This window comes from Notolepis coatsorum, assembly GCF_963971535.1.
Source record: "Notolepis coatsorum genome assembly, chromosome: 12".
NCBI classification, from domain to species: domain Eukaryota; kingdom Metazoa; phylum Chordata; class Actinopteri; order Aulopiformes; family Paralepididae; genus Notolepis; species Notolepis coatsorum.
In genome coordinates, this window is record NC_140176.1 from 30486398 (window position 1) to 30503198 (window position 16801).

General features: G+C 43.7%; 1 protein-coding gene across 1 annotated transcript in view; it reads left to right on the forward strand.

Annotated features, from left to right (window-relative positions):
• Positions 1-1190: 1190 nt before the first annotated feature.
• Positions 1191-16801, forward strand: part of ccdc186 (coiled-coil domain-containing protein 186) — an 84685-nt gene continuing 69074 nt past the window's right edge. The window contains exons 1-3 of the mRNA XM_084326720.1: positions 1191-1315; positions 10548-12056; positions 14350-14476. Of these exons, the coding sequence (XP_084182846.1) occupies positions 10567-12056; positions 14350-14476 (1617 nt within the window). The 5' untranslated portion in view covers positions 1191-1315; positions 10548-10566. The remainder of the gene's footprint in view (positions 1316-10547; positions 12057-14349; positions 14477-16801) is intronic.

A 16801-nucleotide genomic window follows, 5' to 3' on the forward strand; every position in this document is an offset into this window, starting at 1 on the left:
AAACATACAGTATTGTGTAAGAAAAAGAGATCAAGAGATCATAAAAAAATATATACATCCGAAGGGGAAGAAACTGTACATTGGAGGGGGATGGGTGGCATTGGGTGGGGGTGGGGGGATTTGGACATTACCGTGGCCAGTTTCTAATTGCAGCCACCCGTAGGTGCTCTTTGAGAGCGGTTTTGAAGGAGGGTAGGATTCACATTATTTTACGGCCGTGGGTATGGCATTCCACATTATTGTGGCATAATTGCGAAACGTGTTTAGTCCCTTGTTTGAGCCAAATCTGGGTTTAACATGATTTGTGGAGCTCCCTCTGGTGTTAACAATTGTGTGTATTGAGCCGTATACTGTATTGTACAATTGTACAACAAATTCTGCAATCTGTTAAATAAAGTTTTCATTCATTCATTCATGTTTGTAGCCTTGTTTTTAGGGCATTTGAGGTGCTTTGGTACCATGTGGTACAATAGTACCCTTGAATGAGTGCTCCGAGTCCTGTTAGAGTCTTCAAGGTATTCTTGTTTACCAGAGAGGAGATCCGGTACAAGAATCTTGTTCGTTGGTTGACTTTTTTTTATTACATTGGTTGCCATTTTGTCACAGGAAAGATTTGCCTCTAGGATGGAAGATAAGATGAGATGATCCTTTATTAATCACCTTGGGGAAATTCGGGTGTCAAAGCAGCATGGGGGGGATAGTACTGGAGTCCAGTATCTATGTTTGCCAATATGTTTATGATATTGACATATTTTGCATACTTGCCTATTTGAGTGGCTGGTTGTTCTGCCAATTGAAAGTATGTTTTGAAACTTTGGCCTTTTGTGAGGGGAGTGGCCGAAACTGCGTTCTGAATAGCAGTGGGCGGGGCTGCCAGTGTGACGGCATGTCGGCAGAACCTCCCTGTATCAGTGCCGCCCATCCAAGCAGGTTGAACGCGTCCTGACTGGAATCGGTGGAAATGCACCTTTATTAGTCTTTTCAGGGTAAATCGAGGAAACGTACTGAACCCAATTTTCATCTAGTATTCGCAGAAGAAAAGGAGGACGAACCGCTGTGTGCTTCATACTAAACACGTGAGGCCTGATATTATTATTTTTTCATGTCATTGATTCTGTATCCAAATGTTATTCATAATTAAAGATCAGCCTACGTGACGTCACATCCCAGCACAGCTCCTTCCTGCAGGGGCCATGTTTGTTGATGTGTCACCAGCTGGAGAGTGGAGACTCAGCCCACAGCTCAAAGCTAATAATCACAACCAGGTCGTCAGCACTGATCTAACCACACTGACCTGGGATCATCATCCTGCATGGTGGGTGGACTGGGTTCTGTCCTGTCTGTTGTTGTCTGAGCTGTTAGCTGTCTGGAGCTAAAGCTAAGCTAACTGGTCTAATCAGAGGACGTTAGCTCGCTAGCTAGCGTTAGTGACTGCTGCCAGGTATCAGTCTAGCTTAGTTGGATCAGCGAGATTAGTCAACGTTACATTTAAATATATTCGGCGTTTTATAACGACGTTGGTTGATTCTTATTATGCCATATTATTATTTAACGTTACACTATGAATTGAAAATGGCGGACCCTGATGTAAACAAGACAAACGTCTTTCTCTGGTCTGCATCCCCTTAACAATTGTGTGTATATTGAGCCGTACTGTATTGTACCCATTCTGCAATCTGTTAAATAAAGTTTTCATTCATTCTAGCTTAGCCCACGTTAGCTGCTTGTTTGATTGTCAGCAGCGGATGTATTACCTGCTCACTAATGGAACACTGATTGACAGCTGCCAGGTTATGCTGTTGTTGTGCTGCTGTGTGTGTTTTTATTATCTCGGTCTAATGGTTAGTTCCACTGTCTCGGCTGGCAACTTGTTGACAGACACCTGTCACTGAGGAGCATCGCCACTGCAATCAGTATCTACATTGTCTTGCTGTTGTTACCATGTAAGAAAGTATGCTTTGCAACCTTGCGACTATGTGTCAGACCGGCCGTTAGAGAAACATTGACTCATTACCAGTTTGCTGACCCTTTCCTAACCTAACATTACCACCTCCCTCCCCCAGTCTAGCTAGCCAGTTTACTCTGTTACAACATACAGGCCTGGCATTAGCATAGCCCTGACTGAACCAGGCTAGCCAGGTGTTTGACCATATCATTCACGCAGTGTTCTCACTAACACTTAATTCTATACACAATGCTCCCTTGGCTGGTTATAGGGCTGTTCTACTGCAGCTTACAAATTATGAAAGACATTCTTGTATCAGAAGTTCAGAGGGACTTTGCACATAACTAGGTCTGCCAACCTTTTTGGAAGATATGTACGCTTGTTCTTTAGGAAGCAATGAATAACCAGGATAATGCAGACCGGTCGTTTTTACCCAACTGAATGATATTTGTCCGCCATGTGTTTTAATGGGGAGGTTGCTGGAACCTAACAGTACCAGGTACTGACGGGCCCTGTCATACTGTTGCACTCTACACTTGTTCTTACTTGAGGGAAAATACAGCTTTAAAATCATAAAAGTGAAGGCTCTCATCGTGGTATAGACTTAAAGTGAAGGCTCTCATCGTGGTATAGACTTAAAGTGAAGGCTCTCATCGTGGTATAGACTTAAAGTGAAGGATCTCATCGTGGTATAGACTTTTTTTTTATCCACTTTTTCTCCCATTTTCAATTTTTTTCTCCCATCCCAATTTCGTATTTCCAATTCTCCCCTCCCCTGTCTCGAATGCTGCTAGACCATGCCTCCCACTGGTCGGCTGCAGTGAGGACCAAGCCTTGCATCACGTGTCCCCTCCGGACTCCGGTACACGAGGAGGCAGCTGTCGCATCTTTTCACCTGAACAGCGCAATCTCTCAGTGGCGAGGAGTAACGCGTGGGAGGCTCACACTGCCCCCGATACTTCCTGATTTTGCTGTACAGGCGCACCAACCGACCTGTAGGAGTCGCTGTCCACAACGTCCAATCCCTAACCTCCGGCTTTCCCACCATCTAACACTGCCCAATTGTGTTAGTACGACAGCCGGCCAAGCCGGTAGCAACGCAGAGAGCTGGGCTCGATACCAGCATCTCCTGCGTTAGTGGTGAGCGCCTTGCCTACTGCGCCACTCAGCCGCCCATCGTGGTATAGACTTAAAGTGAAGGGTCTCATCGTGGTATAGACTTGAAGTGAAGGATCTTATCGTGGTATAGACTTAAAGTGAAGGCTCTCATCATGGTATCGACTTAAAGTGAAGGATCTCATCGTGGTATAGACTTTTTTTTTATCTACTTTTCTCCCATTTTCTATTTTTCTCCCATCCCAATTTCATATCGTCCAATTCTACCCTCCCCTGTCTCGAACGCTGTTAGGCCATGCCTCCCACAAGCCGGCTGCAATGTGGACTAAACCTTACATCACGTGTCCTCTCAGTCTCCGGTACTCGAGGAAGCAGCCGTCGCATCTTTTCACCTGCACAGCGCAATCTCTCAGCGCCGGGGGTCTGCGTTTGGAGGGCACACCGCCCCCGTCGCTTCCTGATTCTGCTGCGCAGGCGCACCAACCGACCTGTAGGAGTCGCTGTCCACAACGTCCGATCCCCACCCATCAGCTTCCCACCACCTAATACTGCCAATTGTATTAGTATGAACGACCAGCCAAGCTGATAGCAATGCGGAGAGCTGGGCTCGAACCCAGCGTCTCCTGCATTGGTGGTGAGCGCCTTGCCCACTGCACCACCTAGCCGCCAATCGTGGTATAGACTTAAAGTGAAGGATCTCATCATGGTATAGACTTAAAGTGAAGGATCTCATTGTGGTATAGACTTAAAGGGGAACTCCAACATTTTGGGAAATTAGCTTATTTAACATCTTCCCTGGAGTTAGACAAGAAGATACATACCTTTTTTGTCTCTGTGCGTGCATTTTAGCTTTGGGAATAGACGCTCCGTTAGCATAGCTTAGCTTCATCACTGGAAGTGAGGCAGGACAGTAGCCTTACAGTGCCTTACAGTATATTGCAAGGTCTGACATTGACCAAACTTGATATGCATGACCTTGGTGGGCTCTAGGTCAACTCCTGAAAAGGGGGTCAATGTCAGACTTTGCAATCAAAAGTTAGGGGGCTAATAACCCTTGCCATAATTTCAGTGCGCCCCCTAACTTTTGATTGCAAGGTCTGACATTGACCCCCTTTTCAGGAGTTGACCTAGAGCCCACCAAGGTCATGCATATCAAATTTGGTCAATGTCAGACCTTGCAATACACTGTAAGGCACTGTAAGGCTACTGTCCTGCCTCACTTCCAGTGATGAAGCTAAGCTATGCTAACAGAGCGTCTATTCCCAAAGCTAAAATGCACGCACAGAGACAAAAAAGGTATGTATCTTCTTGTCTAACTCCAGGGAAGATGTTAAATAAGCTAATTTCCCAAAATGTTGGAGTTCCCCTTTAAAGTGAAGGATCTCATCGTGGTATAGACTTAAAGTGAGGATTTCATCGTGGTATAGACATAAAGTGAAGGATCTCATCGTGGTATAGACTTAAAGTGAAGGATCTCATCGTGGTATAGACTTAAAGTGAAGGATCTCATCGTGGTATCGACTTAAAGTGAAGGATCTCATCATGGTATAGACTTAAAGTGAAGGATCTCATTGTGGTATAGACTTAAAGTGAAGGATCTCATCGTGGTATAGACTTAAAGTGAAGGATCTCATCGTGGTATACTATAGGCTTAAAGTGAAGGATCTCAACGTGTAGGCTGAAGTTACACGAGGGGAAAACGCAACGTTGCATTTTCACTCGTGAAAAAACAGTCAGGTTAGACGACGCGTTGTCTCCTGAGCTCTCTCATTGCCAGAAGCTAGGAGTGGTCACTCAGATGGCAACGGATCTCATCACTGAATTCAACACTGAGCATGTGCAGGCAGGTACTCATTGCGCACACAGAGCGTGCGTGTGTGCATGTGTGAGCGGCTCGAGTCGCGAGTGTGTGTGTAAAAAGCACAGCGCAGCCCCGTATGGGGGCAGAGAGGAGAGATAGGAGAGAACGGCAAACAAGATCAGTTTGCGACGTTTAAATTCCTCGGAAAAAAAACTATAATTCTCGAGTACCGATAGCAGAACGGTTAAGTTAAAATAGTTTTTTTCCCTCAAGTGACGTGAACGTTGGTGTCTAGGGCATGCGCCCACGCTCGACTACAGAAACGACATGGCTCGCACGAGGTTACATGACACCGTTCCATGGGACTTTTGACAACGAAAACACCTTTTGAGCGTTGCTGCTGGGGAAACGAAAATGCCAGTTAAAACGCTGTTCGACTTGGACGTGCAAATGAAATCATTCGAAAATGCGTTGTTGTTTTCCCCCCCATGTAACCTCAGCCGACTTACGCATAGCCCTCAGACTATTCTCTCCTCCCCCTAAGCCCCCTCACCTACCTCCCTCCCTCCCTCTCCCCCTTCTACTCTCTCTCTCCCTCTGGTTCTCACTCTCCCTCTCTCTCCCTCTGGTTCTCACTCTCCCTTTCTCTTTTTCCCTCTCCCTTTCCTTCTCTCTCCCTTATTTATTGTTGTCCTTGTATACTATTGCTACTGTAATTTAGTATTTTATTTATTTGTATGCATACACATAACCTTGTTTTTGTTACAGCCTCAAAAGGCCTTTGCTTTTTGGACAGGCTGCTTTTGTATATAAGAATTTGTTCTTAATTGCTTGCCTGGGTAAATATAAGTAAAAAAAAAAAGTGAAGGCTCTCATCGTGGTATAGACTTAAAGTGAAGGCTCTCATCGTGGTATAGACTTAAAGTGAAGGCTCTCATCGTGGTATAGACTTAAAGTGAAGGCTCTCATCGTGGTATAGACTTAAAGTGAAGGCTCTCATCGTGGTATAGACTTAAAGTGAAGGCTCTCATCGTGGTATAGACTTAAAGTGAAGGCTCTCATCGTGGTATAGACTTAAAGTGAAGGCTCTCATCGTGGTATAGACTTAAAGTGAAGGCTCTCATCGTGGTATAGACTTAAAGTGAAGGCTTTCATCGTGGTATAGACTTAAAGTGAAGGCTCTCATCGTGGTATAGACTTAAAGTGAAGGCTCTCATCGTGGTACTGGCTTAAAGTGAAGGCTCTCATCGTGGTACTGGCTTAAAGTGAAGGCTCTCATCGTGGTACTGGCTTAAAGTGAAGGCTCTCATCGTGGTACTGGCTTAAAGTGAAGGCTCTCATCGTGTTACTGGCTTAAAGTGAAGGCTCTCATCGTGGTACTGGCTTAAAGTGAAGGCTCTCATCGTGGTACTGGTAGAGCCATATGGAATCCGCGATCACGGAATCGCGGACGGAATCGCGGAATTGAGCAATAAAAATGGAATAATGTAAAAAAAAAAAAAAATTATTAATAATTTTTTTTTTTTTTTTTTTTTTTTTTTTTTTTTTTTTTAATGTTGTGGGACTTGTACAGCACTTTGTTCAACGTTGTCAGTGCTGTAAAGTTTAAACCTTTTAAAATCTTAGACAAACAAAACACTTTGCTTTCATGAAATATTGTAAGCCGTCATTTTAGGCTTTATAAAAGCAGCACAATGAACACAAATCTGTCAGTGCCGAGTCCGACCTCATCTTAAATAACAAACAGCATTGCTTGTTGTAGTTAACAAAGAGATGCAGAGTTGATTTTGCACAAAAATAAAAAGAAATATCTTTATTTTTTATATAATCTAATTTGATTTTCATATTCGAATCCCATGCCCATTGAACGAAGCTTCGAAGTATTTAAGACAGCCCTATTAAATGGACTGTTATATCTTATTAAATTGTGGACATTTATTCATTCCCACTTATTAGACACTATTTCTGATGGTAAAATGCGCGTACAAAGCAAAATACAGAATTTTGAAATATTAAAACGGAAAAAACGGAATTTGGAAAAAAATAAAATGGAATTTGGAAAAAAATAAAACGGATTTCATATGGCTCTAGGTACTGGCTTAAAGTGAAGGCTCTCATCGTGTTACTGGCTTAAAGTGAAGGCTCTCATCGTGGTACTGGCTTAAAGTGAAGGCTCTCATCGTGTTACTGGCTTAAAGTGAAGGCGCTTGTTGTGTTATAGACTTAAAGTGAAGGCTCTCATCGTGGTACTGGCTTAAAGTGAAGGCTCTTGTTAATATAGACGTGAAGGCTCTCACGTGGTACTGGCTTAAAGTGAAGGCTCTTGTTAATATAGACGTGAAGGCTCTCACGTGGTACTGGCTTAAAGTGAAGGCGCTTGTTGTGTTATAGACTTAAAGTGAAGGCTCTCATCGTGGTACTGGCTTAAAGTGAAGGCTCTCATCGTCTATTTTTTCCCTAAGCTTCTGTTGTCCGTTTGTGATTCTGTCTAAAGCCAGGACTCGACAGTACAATAGTTTCACTCGCATTTGTGACTAAAATAGATGCGTGTGAACTGGAAAAATTATTTAGGAGCACATGTGTGAGTAAAGGTCAATTCAATGACATTACTTAAGCCAATTTCTTCATCTAAGTGCTGAAAAGCAGCCAGGAGAGACTCAGTGTTTTGGGTCACAACTCAATGAGTCGGGAGGGGATGAGACAGGAGGGGATGAGACAGGAGGACAAATGCACATCATCCAAATTCTCTCCTCTCTCCTATTTTGCTTTTAAAAATAATCCGATGTAGACAGCTTAATCTTTGCATTCATTTTAACTTTAAAAAAAAGTTTTAGACTATGCAAAGTTACCAATTGCCTATTCCAGTTAGCAAGGAAGGCACAGAACACGATTTCAGGCTGTAGTCAGGCATGCCTGACATGCTCAACTAATTGAAAGTTAAGCAACACCAGTGCAATATGTCAAAATATTATCTTAAAATAGATTACATGACTGTGTCTTTGTCTTAATGAAACATTGGATTTCTCCCCACTCTAAGTCAAATATGAACTGCATTTCCCCAAAGAAAGGTTGCATACAGTATACAACCTTTATATGTACACCTTACTAATTCCACCCCAGCCATCTTATTTTATAATATAAAATATAAATGAAAGGTATGACACATTAACTGAATTATATTTCATCCGGAACCAAACTAGTTTGCATTGCATGTTCTATTCTATATTTTATTAATGGATTCATTTTCACTAATGATGAATTTATCTTTATATTTAGGTAATAATAGGTAGGCAGAGGTATATACACAACGATGAGTCACACCCAAATGTGTGTGTGATTGTTTTGGACAGTTGGTAACTGCTCAGCCAGTCAGGTTGCATTGGAATCAGATGAGGTAATGACAATCCTATTATTGTTTCTGGGAAATGACAATCCTATTGTTTCTGCAGAAGGAGGTAGGATCTTGTAATAGAATGTTGTAGTTGTAGTAGAGGCGGAGCCACAGTCAGGACACAGTAGTTGTAGAGGCGGAGCCACAGTCATGACACAGTAGTTGTTGTAGAGGCCGGAGCCACAGTCATGACACAGTACACTAGTTGTAGTAGGAGCCGGGGCCACAGTCCTGACACAGTACACTAGTTGTAGTAGGAGCCGGGGCCACAGTCATGACACAGTACACTAGTTGTAGTAGGAGCCGGGGCCACAGTCATGACACAGTAGTAGTAAAGTGTAACAACAACACCTGCGATCGTTTTCGGCTTGCCATTGCCCCGACTGCTTTGTTGTTGAATCAAGTCAAATCCTAGGTAAGCGTGTATTGTGCGTGTGAACGTTGACGTGAACGTGCGGCACACTTCATAGGTTTCGTTTTGCGGTAAACTAAACATTGACGTCATCGGACTTACATTTTTTATTTATTTATTATTATAAATTTTTTTACAGTACCGAAATGTGGCACAGGCGGATCTCACGTGAATCGGTACTAGGGGTGTAACGATGCATCGATTAATCGAAATGCATTGATTCTAATGTGTTAGAATCGATGCATTGATTTGAATGTTAGAAATGAAGAAAAAAAAATCTAACCCTAACTAACCTTATTGTCATGCACTTGTCCTAATATACTAACCTACACTATAGCACTCAACACTTTGATGAACATTGTTACTCAGCTGATAGAGTTGTACCCTTCCTGCTGTCTTGTTGTACAAAACTTGTAAGTCGCTTTGGATAAAAGCGTCGGCTCAATGACTAAATGTAAATGTTGTAGTAGGAGGCGGAGCTACAGTCATGACACAGTAGTTGTAGAGGCGGAGCTACAGTCATAACAGTAGTTGTAGTAGGAGGCAGAGCTACAGTCATGACACAGTAGTTGTAGAGGCGGAGCTACAGTCATGACACAGTAGTAGGAGGCAGAGCTACAGTCATGACGCAGTAGTTTTAGTAGAGGCGGAACTACAGTCATGACACAGTAGTAGGAGGTGGAGCCACAGTCATGATGACACAGTAGTTGTAGAGGCATAGCCACAGTCATGACACAGTAGTAGGAAGTCAAATGTTACACTATCCAAAAAATTGGATATTTAAAGATACCCCGTCTTATAAATTGCCTTTTCCAGTGTTTAGCATTGTTTTCTAGCAACATGGGGTTTGTATCAATGGGGTCTGTGTCTCTAATTCTAATTTTTGCGGATTGCTCCAATTCAGTTGAGACAAGACTGTGACGAGGGAGAGAGACAGAGACGGAGAGGGAGAGAGAGGGACACGGAGCACCCCACACACACTCCCGACCGCTCGCGCAGGGAAACACACACACACACACACGCAGTCGGGACACAGACTGTGACGAGGGAGGGAGAGAGAGAGATAGATAGAGGGGGACAGGGACACGGAGCACTTTACACCGACCGACCGACCGCTCGCGGGGGAAACAAACACACACACACACGCACGCACGCGCAGTCGGGACACGGACTGTGACGAGCGAGCGAGAGAGAAGGAGAGACAGAGAGGGAGAGAGAGAGAGAGGGGGACACGGAGCACCCCCACATACATTCCCGACCATGCATGTGCGTGGGGAATCGGGAGCGTGCGCAAAACGCTCCGCATCCCTCCATCTCCCTCCCTCTCCTGCCCGCCCGCTCTCCGCTCCCCCCGTCGGCACCCGTGCCACATCAACCCGCTGCAAAGTATCATAGCGCACACGCACACTCTCACGATCCACGCAATAATATCCACAGGGGTATATATTGTCATTTGAAACAAGTTACCAAGTTACAGATGTGTTCCATAGACTCACAGGAATGGTGTAAAATTGCCCAAATAGTGAAAGGAATAGCAAAACATGGGACCTTTAAGTACCATCTGCTAATACTGAGTTCCATTACTTTTACTGAGCAGTGTAGTTATCTACTTAGATAATTAGTTTGAGCTCATGGGACAAACATGTATTTAGTATATATGTTCCACCACTAGTGAAGTGACCTTTTAACCTAAATGTTGGGTGTTATGTATGTTACAATTGGCTCTTAAGTTGGCATATGCTTTTAGTATAGGGGGAATTCTCTGATAATGATACTGTTTTGTCCAGGAATTTACTCTTATCTTATACCAGTATTGGTGTTGGTCTTTCCTCCAATATAGCTTTTCTCCTTCTCTCAATAATGCTCTCTCTCTCTCACCCAGATGTGGAGCTGAGAGGACCATGATGGAACCATCTGGCCCCACCTTGTGCACCTACCCAATGGAAGGATCGGAGGTGAAATCTGCAGACGGTAGAGACATGGCTCAGGGGCATTATAGCCTGGAGGAAGACACTCAACTCAACCAGCAGCAGTGGACGGAAACCACAGGGCTCATACTGGCCGACTTCCCGACGGAGCCTAGCGTTCAGACTCCCAGCCAGACACAGACGGAGCCTAACGCTCAGACTCCCAGTCAGACCCAGACGGAGCCTAGCGTTCAGTCTCCCAGTCAGACACAGACGGAGCCTAGCGCTCAGACTCCCACTCAGACACAGACGGAGCCTAGCGTTCAGACTCCCAGTCAGACACAGACGGAGCCTAGCGCTCAGACTCCCACTCAGACCCAGACGGAGCCTAGCGCTCAGACACAGACTGAGCCTAGCGCTCAGACTCCCAGTCAGACCCAGACGGAGCCTAGCGCTCAGACTCCCACTCAGACACAGACTGAGCCTAGCGCTCAGACTCCCAGCCAGACCCAGACAGAGCCTAGCGCTCAGACTCCCAGTCAGACCCAGACAGAGCCTAGCGCTCAGACTCCCAGCCAGACCCAGACGGAGCCTAGCGCTCAGACTCCCAGCCAGACCCAGACGGAGCCTAGCGCTACTCCCACTCAGACGGAGCCTAGCGCTACTCCCACTCAGACACAGACGGAGCCTAGCGCTACTCCCACTCAGACTGAGCCTAGCGCTACTCCCACTCAGACTGAGCCTAGCGCTCAGACTCCCAGCCAGACACAGACGGGGGAGAATGGGCTCAGCGTTGACGCCACTTGTGACGGCAGTACAGCCTCCAAGGAGGATGGCGGACCTCTGTCTCCTCTTCCAGACGGGGTCGGTGGAGCTTTGGCCCTGACCTCTGCCCTGGACGAGGTGGTAGAAACCTTGCCCTCTGTTCTGGAGGGAACAAGTCCACTGGCTTTGGAAGGAGTGAACGACCGTCCTTCCTCTACTTGGGGTGGAACAGTGCTGCCCTGTGCCTCAGTGACCAGGTGTTCCATGGAACCCTCGCTCACAGACGGCAACGCAATGATGGAAACTCCTCCGTCAAGCACCCCAGACGCTGCTCCCCAAAACTCCCCCACAACCTCCACCCCCGACTCGGGCATCTCGAACGGCCCATCGACCCCCGGCTCCGACGCAGTGAGCTCCCCCTCGGCTTCCAGCCCTCCAGCCTCCATCCTCCCTGCGTCCGACGTCTCCTCCAGCCCCTACGACACCGACTGCAGCCGCAAGCTGATGTCTCGGATCCAGCGCTCGCTGTCTCAGGACTCCCTGCTGGAGGAGCTGGAGGCAGAGCTGCTGTCCTGCCCGCTACCTGAAGGGGGCAGCGGAGGGCAGAGGAGAGGCAGTCCACCTACCAATGGTCTGCCCACAGACCAGGATGGCTCCATGCTGGTCTTCCAGAAGTGTGTCCAGTACAAGTATGGCCAGCAGGAGAAGGCTATCAAGAGGTAAGTGATACGACCCTGGGACTAGCCTGTTGTGAGTGGAGTATTGCATCTAGATAATGGAATGACTCGCTCAAGGACACTGGTACTCCCCCCTTACATTCTATGTGGAAATTACCCCTCAAAAAACATACAACATATGAAACAGCACAGTAACAACATGCATCATATCCAACAGCACAATAACAACATACAACATACCAAACGGTACATACAACATCATGTCAAAACAGTGCATACAACAGCACACAGTAACAACATACAATAACAGACAGCAGCACACACTCAGTCCTGTTCAGCGAGGCCTTCTGTTCAAGGTGGCTATGGCTGTGAGGATCTGTTTCTTGCCCAGAGGGCAGCAGGGTGAGGTAGTGATTGAGTCCTGGGTGTGTGATGTCCTGTTCTATTGAGGTCACAATGCGTGTGATGTCCATATTGTTTAGGTCTGTGAGGCTGGGTGTGGAGAGACTTATTATCCTGGAGGCGGAGGCGCTGTTGGTTATGTGTCTGAGTTAAAGAAATAGGAGAAACAGGTGGAACAGTACAGTACTAGGATGAATAATGCTCTGGTACAACAGTAGTAGATGAATAATGCTCTGGTACAACAGTAGTAGATTAATAATGCTCTGGTACAACAGTAGTAGATGAATAATGCTCTGGTACAACAGTAGTAGATGAATAATGCTCTGGTACAACAGTAGTAGATGAATAATGCTCTGGTACAACAGTAGTAGATGAATAATGCTATGGTACAACAGTAGTAGTAGATGAATAATGCTCTGGTACAACAGTAGTAGATGAATAATGCTCTGGTACAACAGTAGTAGATGAATAATGATCTGGTACAACAGTAGTAGATGAATAATGCTCTGGTACAACAGTAGTAGATGAATAATGATCTGGTACAACAGTAGTAGATGAATAATGCTCTGGTACAACAGTAGTAGATGAATAATGATCTGGTACAACAGTAGGAGGAGATTCAGTAAAAAAAATACGTCATTCTTTGAGGTCAATGAAGATTACTTTAGCTCAGCTGGGAGATTGATTGATTGATTGATTGATTTCTATTGTGGAGTAAAAGACAGCATCCAAGGGATAAAAACATGAGAGTGCAAGCACTTATTTCCATCATGGTCCCTGATTTTGGACATGGACAGACATAATAAAACATAGAGCATCATAATAAAATATAATAAAACAGAGCATCATAATAAAACATAAGAGCAGCATAATAAAACAGATCATCATAATAAAAAAACAGCATCATAATAAAACATATAGCAACCCCATAAAAAACACTCCCTACCCTCTCCTTCCTAGACGTGGCTAATTCTATACTTCACTGGCTAGCCATTTCTTTGTGGCACGTCTAAACCTTCCCCCCTCTTCGATGTTGGAGGGAGGGTGTGGGGAGCAAAACAATGAATGTTCTTGTCAAACAAACCTGTGTTTTCAAATGTATTTAGTGAGTGACAGCAGTTCACTGTCCAAACATTCTACCTCTTCATAGAAGCTCTGCCAAAGGAGCAGAAACCCAATGTTATGAGGCTCAGACTGTAGTGGGATCTCCTATAGATCTGATAATCAGACTGTAGTGGGATCTCATATAGATCTGATAATCAGACTGTAGTGGGATCTCATATAGATCTGATAATCAGACTGTAGTGGGATCTCATATAGATCTGATAATCAGACTAGTGGGATCTCATATAGATCTGATAATCAGACTGTAGTGGGATCTCGTATAGATCTGATAATCAGACTGTAGTGGGATCTCCTATAGATCTGATAATCAGACTGTAGTGGGATCTCATATAGATCTGATAATCAGACTGTAGTGGGATCTCATATAGATCTGATAATCAGACTGTAGTGGGATCTCATATAGATCTGATAATCAGACTGTAGTGGGATCTCATATAGATCTGATAATCAGACTGTAGTGGGGTCTCATATAGATCTGATAATCAGACTGTAGTGGGATCTCATATAGATCTGATAATCAGACTGTAGTGGGATCTCATATAGATCTGATAATCAGACTGTAGTGGGATCTCATATAGATCTGATAATCAGACTGTAGTGGGATCTCATATAGATCTGATAATCAGACTGTAGTGGGATCTCATATAGATCTGATAATCAGACTGTAGTGGGATCTCATATAGATCTGATAATCAGACTGTAGTGGGATCTTACATAGATCGGTTAATCAGACTGTCACTGTTGTGGGATCTCATATAGTCTAAAGTGTGTGTGTGTGTGGTGTGTTTTTTTTTTTTTTTTTTTGCAGGTTGCTTGACGAGAACAAGAAGCACCAGGAGTTGATCCTGGGAATCTGCTCAGAGAAGGACACCATGAGAGAGGAGCTGAAGAGGAGGTCAGAGACAGAAAGACAACACATGTCCACCGTTAAAAAGGTCAGCAGTGACGTCCTCGTCCATCTTGATTGGTATAGGAACTGGTGTATTAAAAGCCTATTTGCCTTGTAAACATTCATTTGGTTAGAGGGTTTAAGAGTTATTGAGTTAAAGGTGCCACACTTTAGATCACCTAAACACACTTTATATTTATTGGTAAAGGATTTGCACTACAACTCGTACACCTTACTGTAAATTGTACCTAAATTGTACCTCATCCCATTTCTGCTTTGCACTATATAGTATTGTATATTAGTACATTGCATAGTATATTGTATATTGTATGGTAACTCAGTTACTTCTATTCTGCATCGAACATTGTACATATGTCTATACTGAACACTGTGACTTCTTATTTTTACTTCTATTACATGCTATACTATTTTATTTCATACTTATCTTGTCTAGCACAGGCTCTGGAGCGTAACAGTAAGAAGCATTTTGTATAAAAGTATTCTGTACTTCTGTATGACAACTATTAAAGAAACTTGAAACTTGAAACTAGATAACATGCAGCCACTAGATGTCGCACTAGAGCACCGGCATCGTGGGGAAATGAGAAGTAGGGAGGGGATACATGCACACAACATGTAAACGACAACATTAATTTTGGACCCACCAAATTTTTTTTTATTATAAATGTATTAATCAATACTTACTTTATTCTGCACCTTTCTAAAAGCTCTGGATGAAAAATAAAGTAAAAAATAAAAAGATACATAAAACATAAACTTTACATAAAAAGGTTATCTATAGCGTCTTTAAAGAGTTGGAATGTGTGGTGTCATTATGATTCACATGTTCCAGGAAGCATTATATACAGCCCAGTGAAATTAGGAAAATATAGATTTGGCCAAAATAGTCAAAGTCCAATATGTCTGTGTGAAAGTTTGCACAACCCTATGTCACATGTCGGTCACTACAGGACGGTGTGATGATAAACAGTCATTATAAACAGGACAGTGTGTTTGTGTCAGAGTCATTACTATTGTGCCCTTGTTAGTGGTCTAAAGCTCCAGCCCTTGTTAGTGGTCTAATGTGCTCCAGTCCTTGTTAGTGGTCTAAAGCTCCAGTCCTTGTTAGTGGTCTAATATGCTCCAGTCCTTGTTAGTGGTCTAATATGCTCCAGCCCTTGTTAGTGGTCTAAAGCTCCAGTCCTTGTTAGTGGTCTAATATGCTCCAGTCCTTGTTAGTGGTCTAATATGCTCCAGCCCTTGTTCGTGGTCTAATATGCTCCAGTCCTTGTTAGTGGTCTAATATGCTCCAGCCCTTGTTAGTGGTCTAATATGCTCCAACCCTTGTTAGTGGTCTAATATGCTCCAGTCCTTGTTAGTGGTCTAATATGCTCCAGTCCTTGTTAGTGGTCTAATATGATCCAGTCCTTGTTAGTGGTCTAATATGCTCCAGTCCTTGTTAGTGGTCTAATATGATCCAGTCCTTGTTAGTGGTCTAATATGATCCAGTCCTTGTTAGTGGTCTAATATGCTCCAGTCCTTGTTAGTGGTCTAATATGCTCCAGTCCTTGTTAGTGGTCTAATATGATCCAGTCCTTGTTAGTGGTCTAATATGCTCCAGTCCTTGTTAGTGGTCTAATATGCTCCAGCCCTTGTTAGTGGTCTAATATGCTCCAGTCCTTGTTAGTGGTCTAATATGCTCCAGTCCTTGTTAGTGGTCTAATATGATCCAGTCCTTGTTAGTGGTCTAATATGCTCCAGTCCTTGTTAGTGGTCTAATATGCTCCAGCCCTTGTTAGTGGTCTAATATGCTCCAGTCCTTGTTAGTGGTCTAATATGCTTAGATTTTCAACAAAGAATAATTTTGTCATGACCTTGCATAGAATGTCTATTCATAGGGTAGTCTTCTAGTAGTTCTAATGGCATATTTATGTTCCGCAAGGTGATCACTTAGGTGTCTTTTTATACAACCTACATAAAACATACCATTATCACAGGGACAAGTTACCATTATCACAGGGACAAGTTAATATACAGGTGCATCTCAATAAATTAGAATATTGAGGAAAAGTTCATTTATTTCAGTAATTAAATTCTAAAAGTGAAAATCATATATTATATAGATTCATAACACACAGAGTGAAATATGTCATGCCTTTATTTCTTTCAATTTTGATGATTATGGCTTACAGCTAATGAAAACCCAAAATTCTGTATCTGAGAATTTTTATATTACATAAGACCAATACAAAAAAAATATATTACAGAAATGTCGGCCTACTGAAAAGTATATGCACTCAATACTTCGTCGGGACTCTGGGCTCCTTTTGCATGAATCAAGGCTGCGAGGGCCGGCATGCAGGCAACTAAT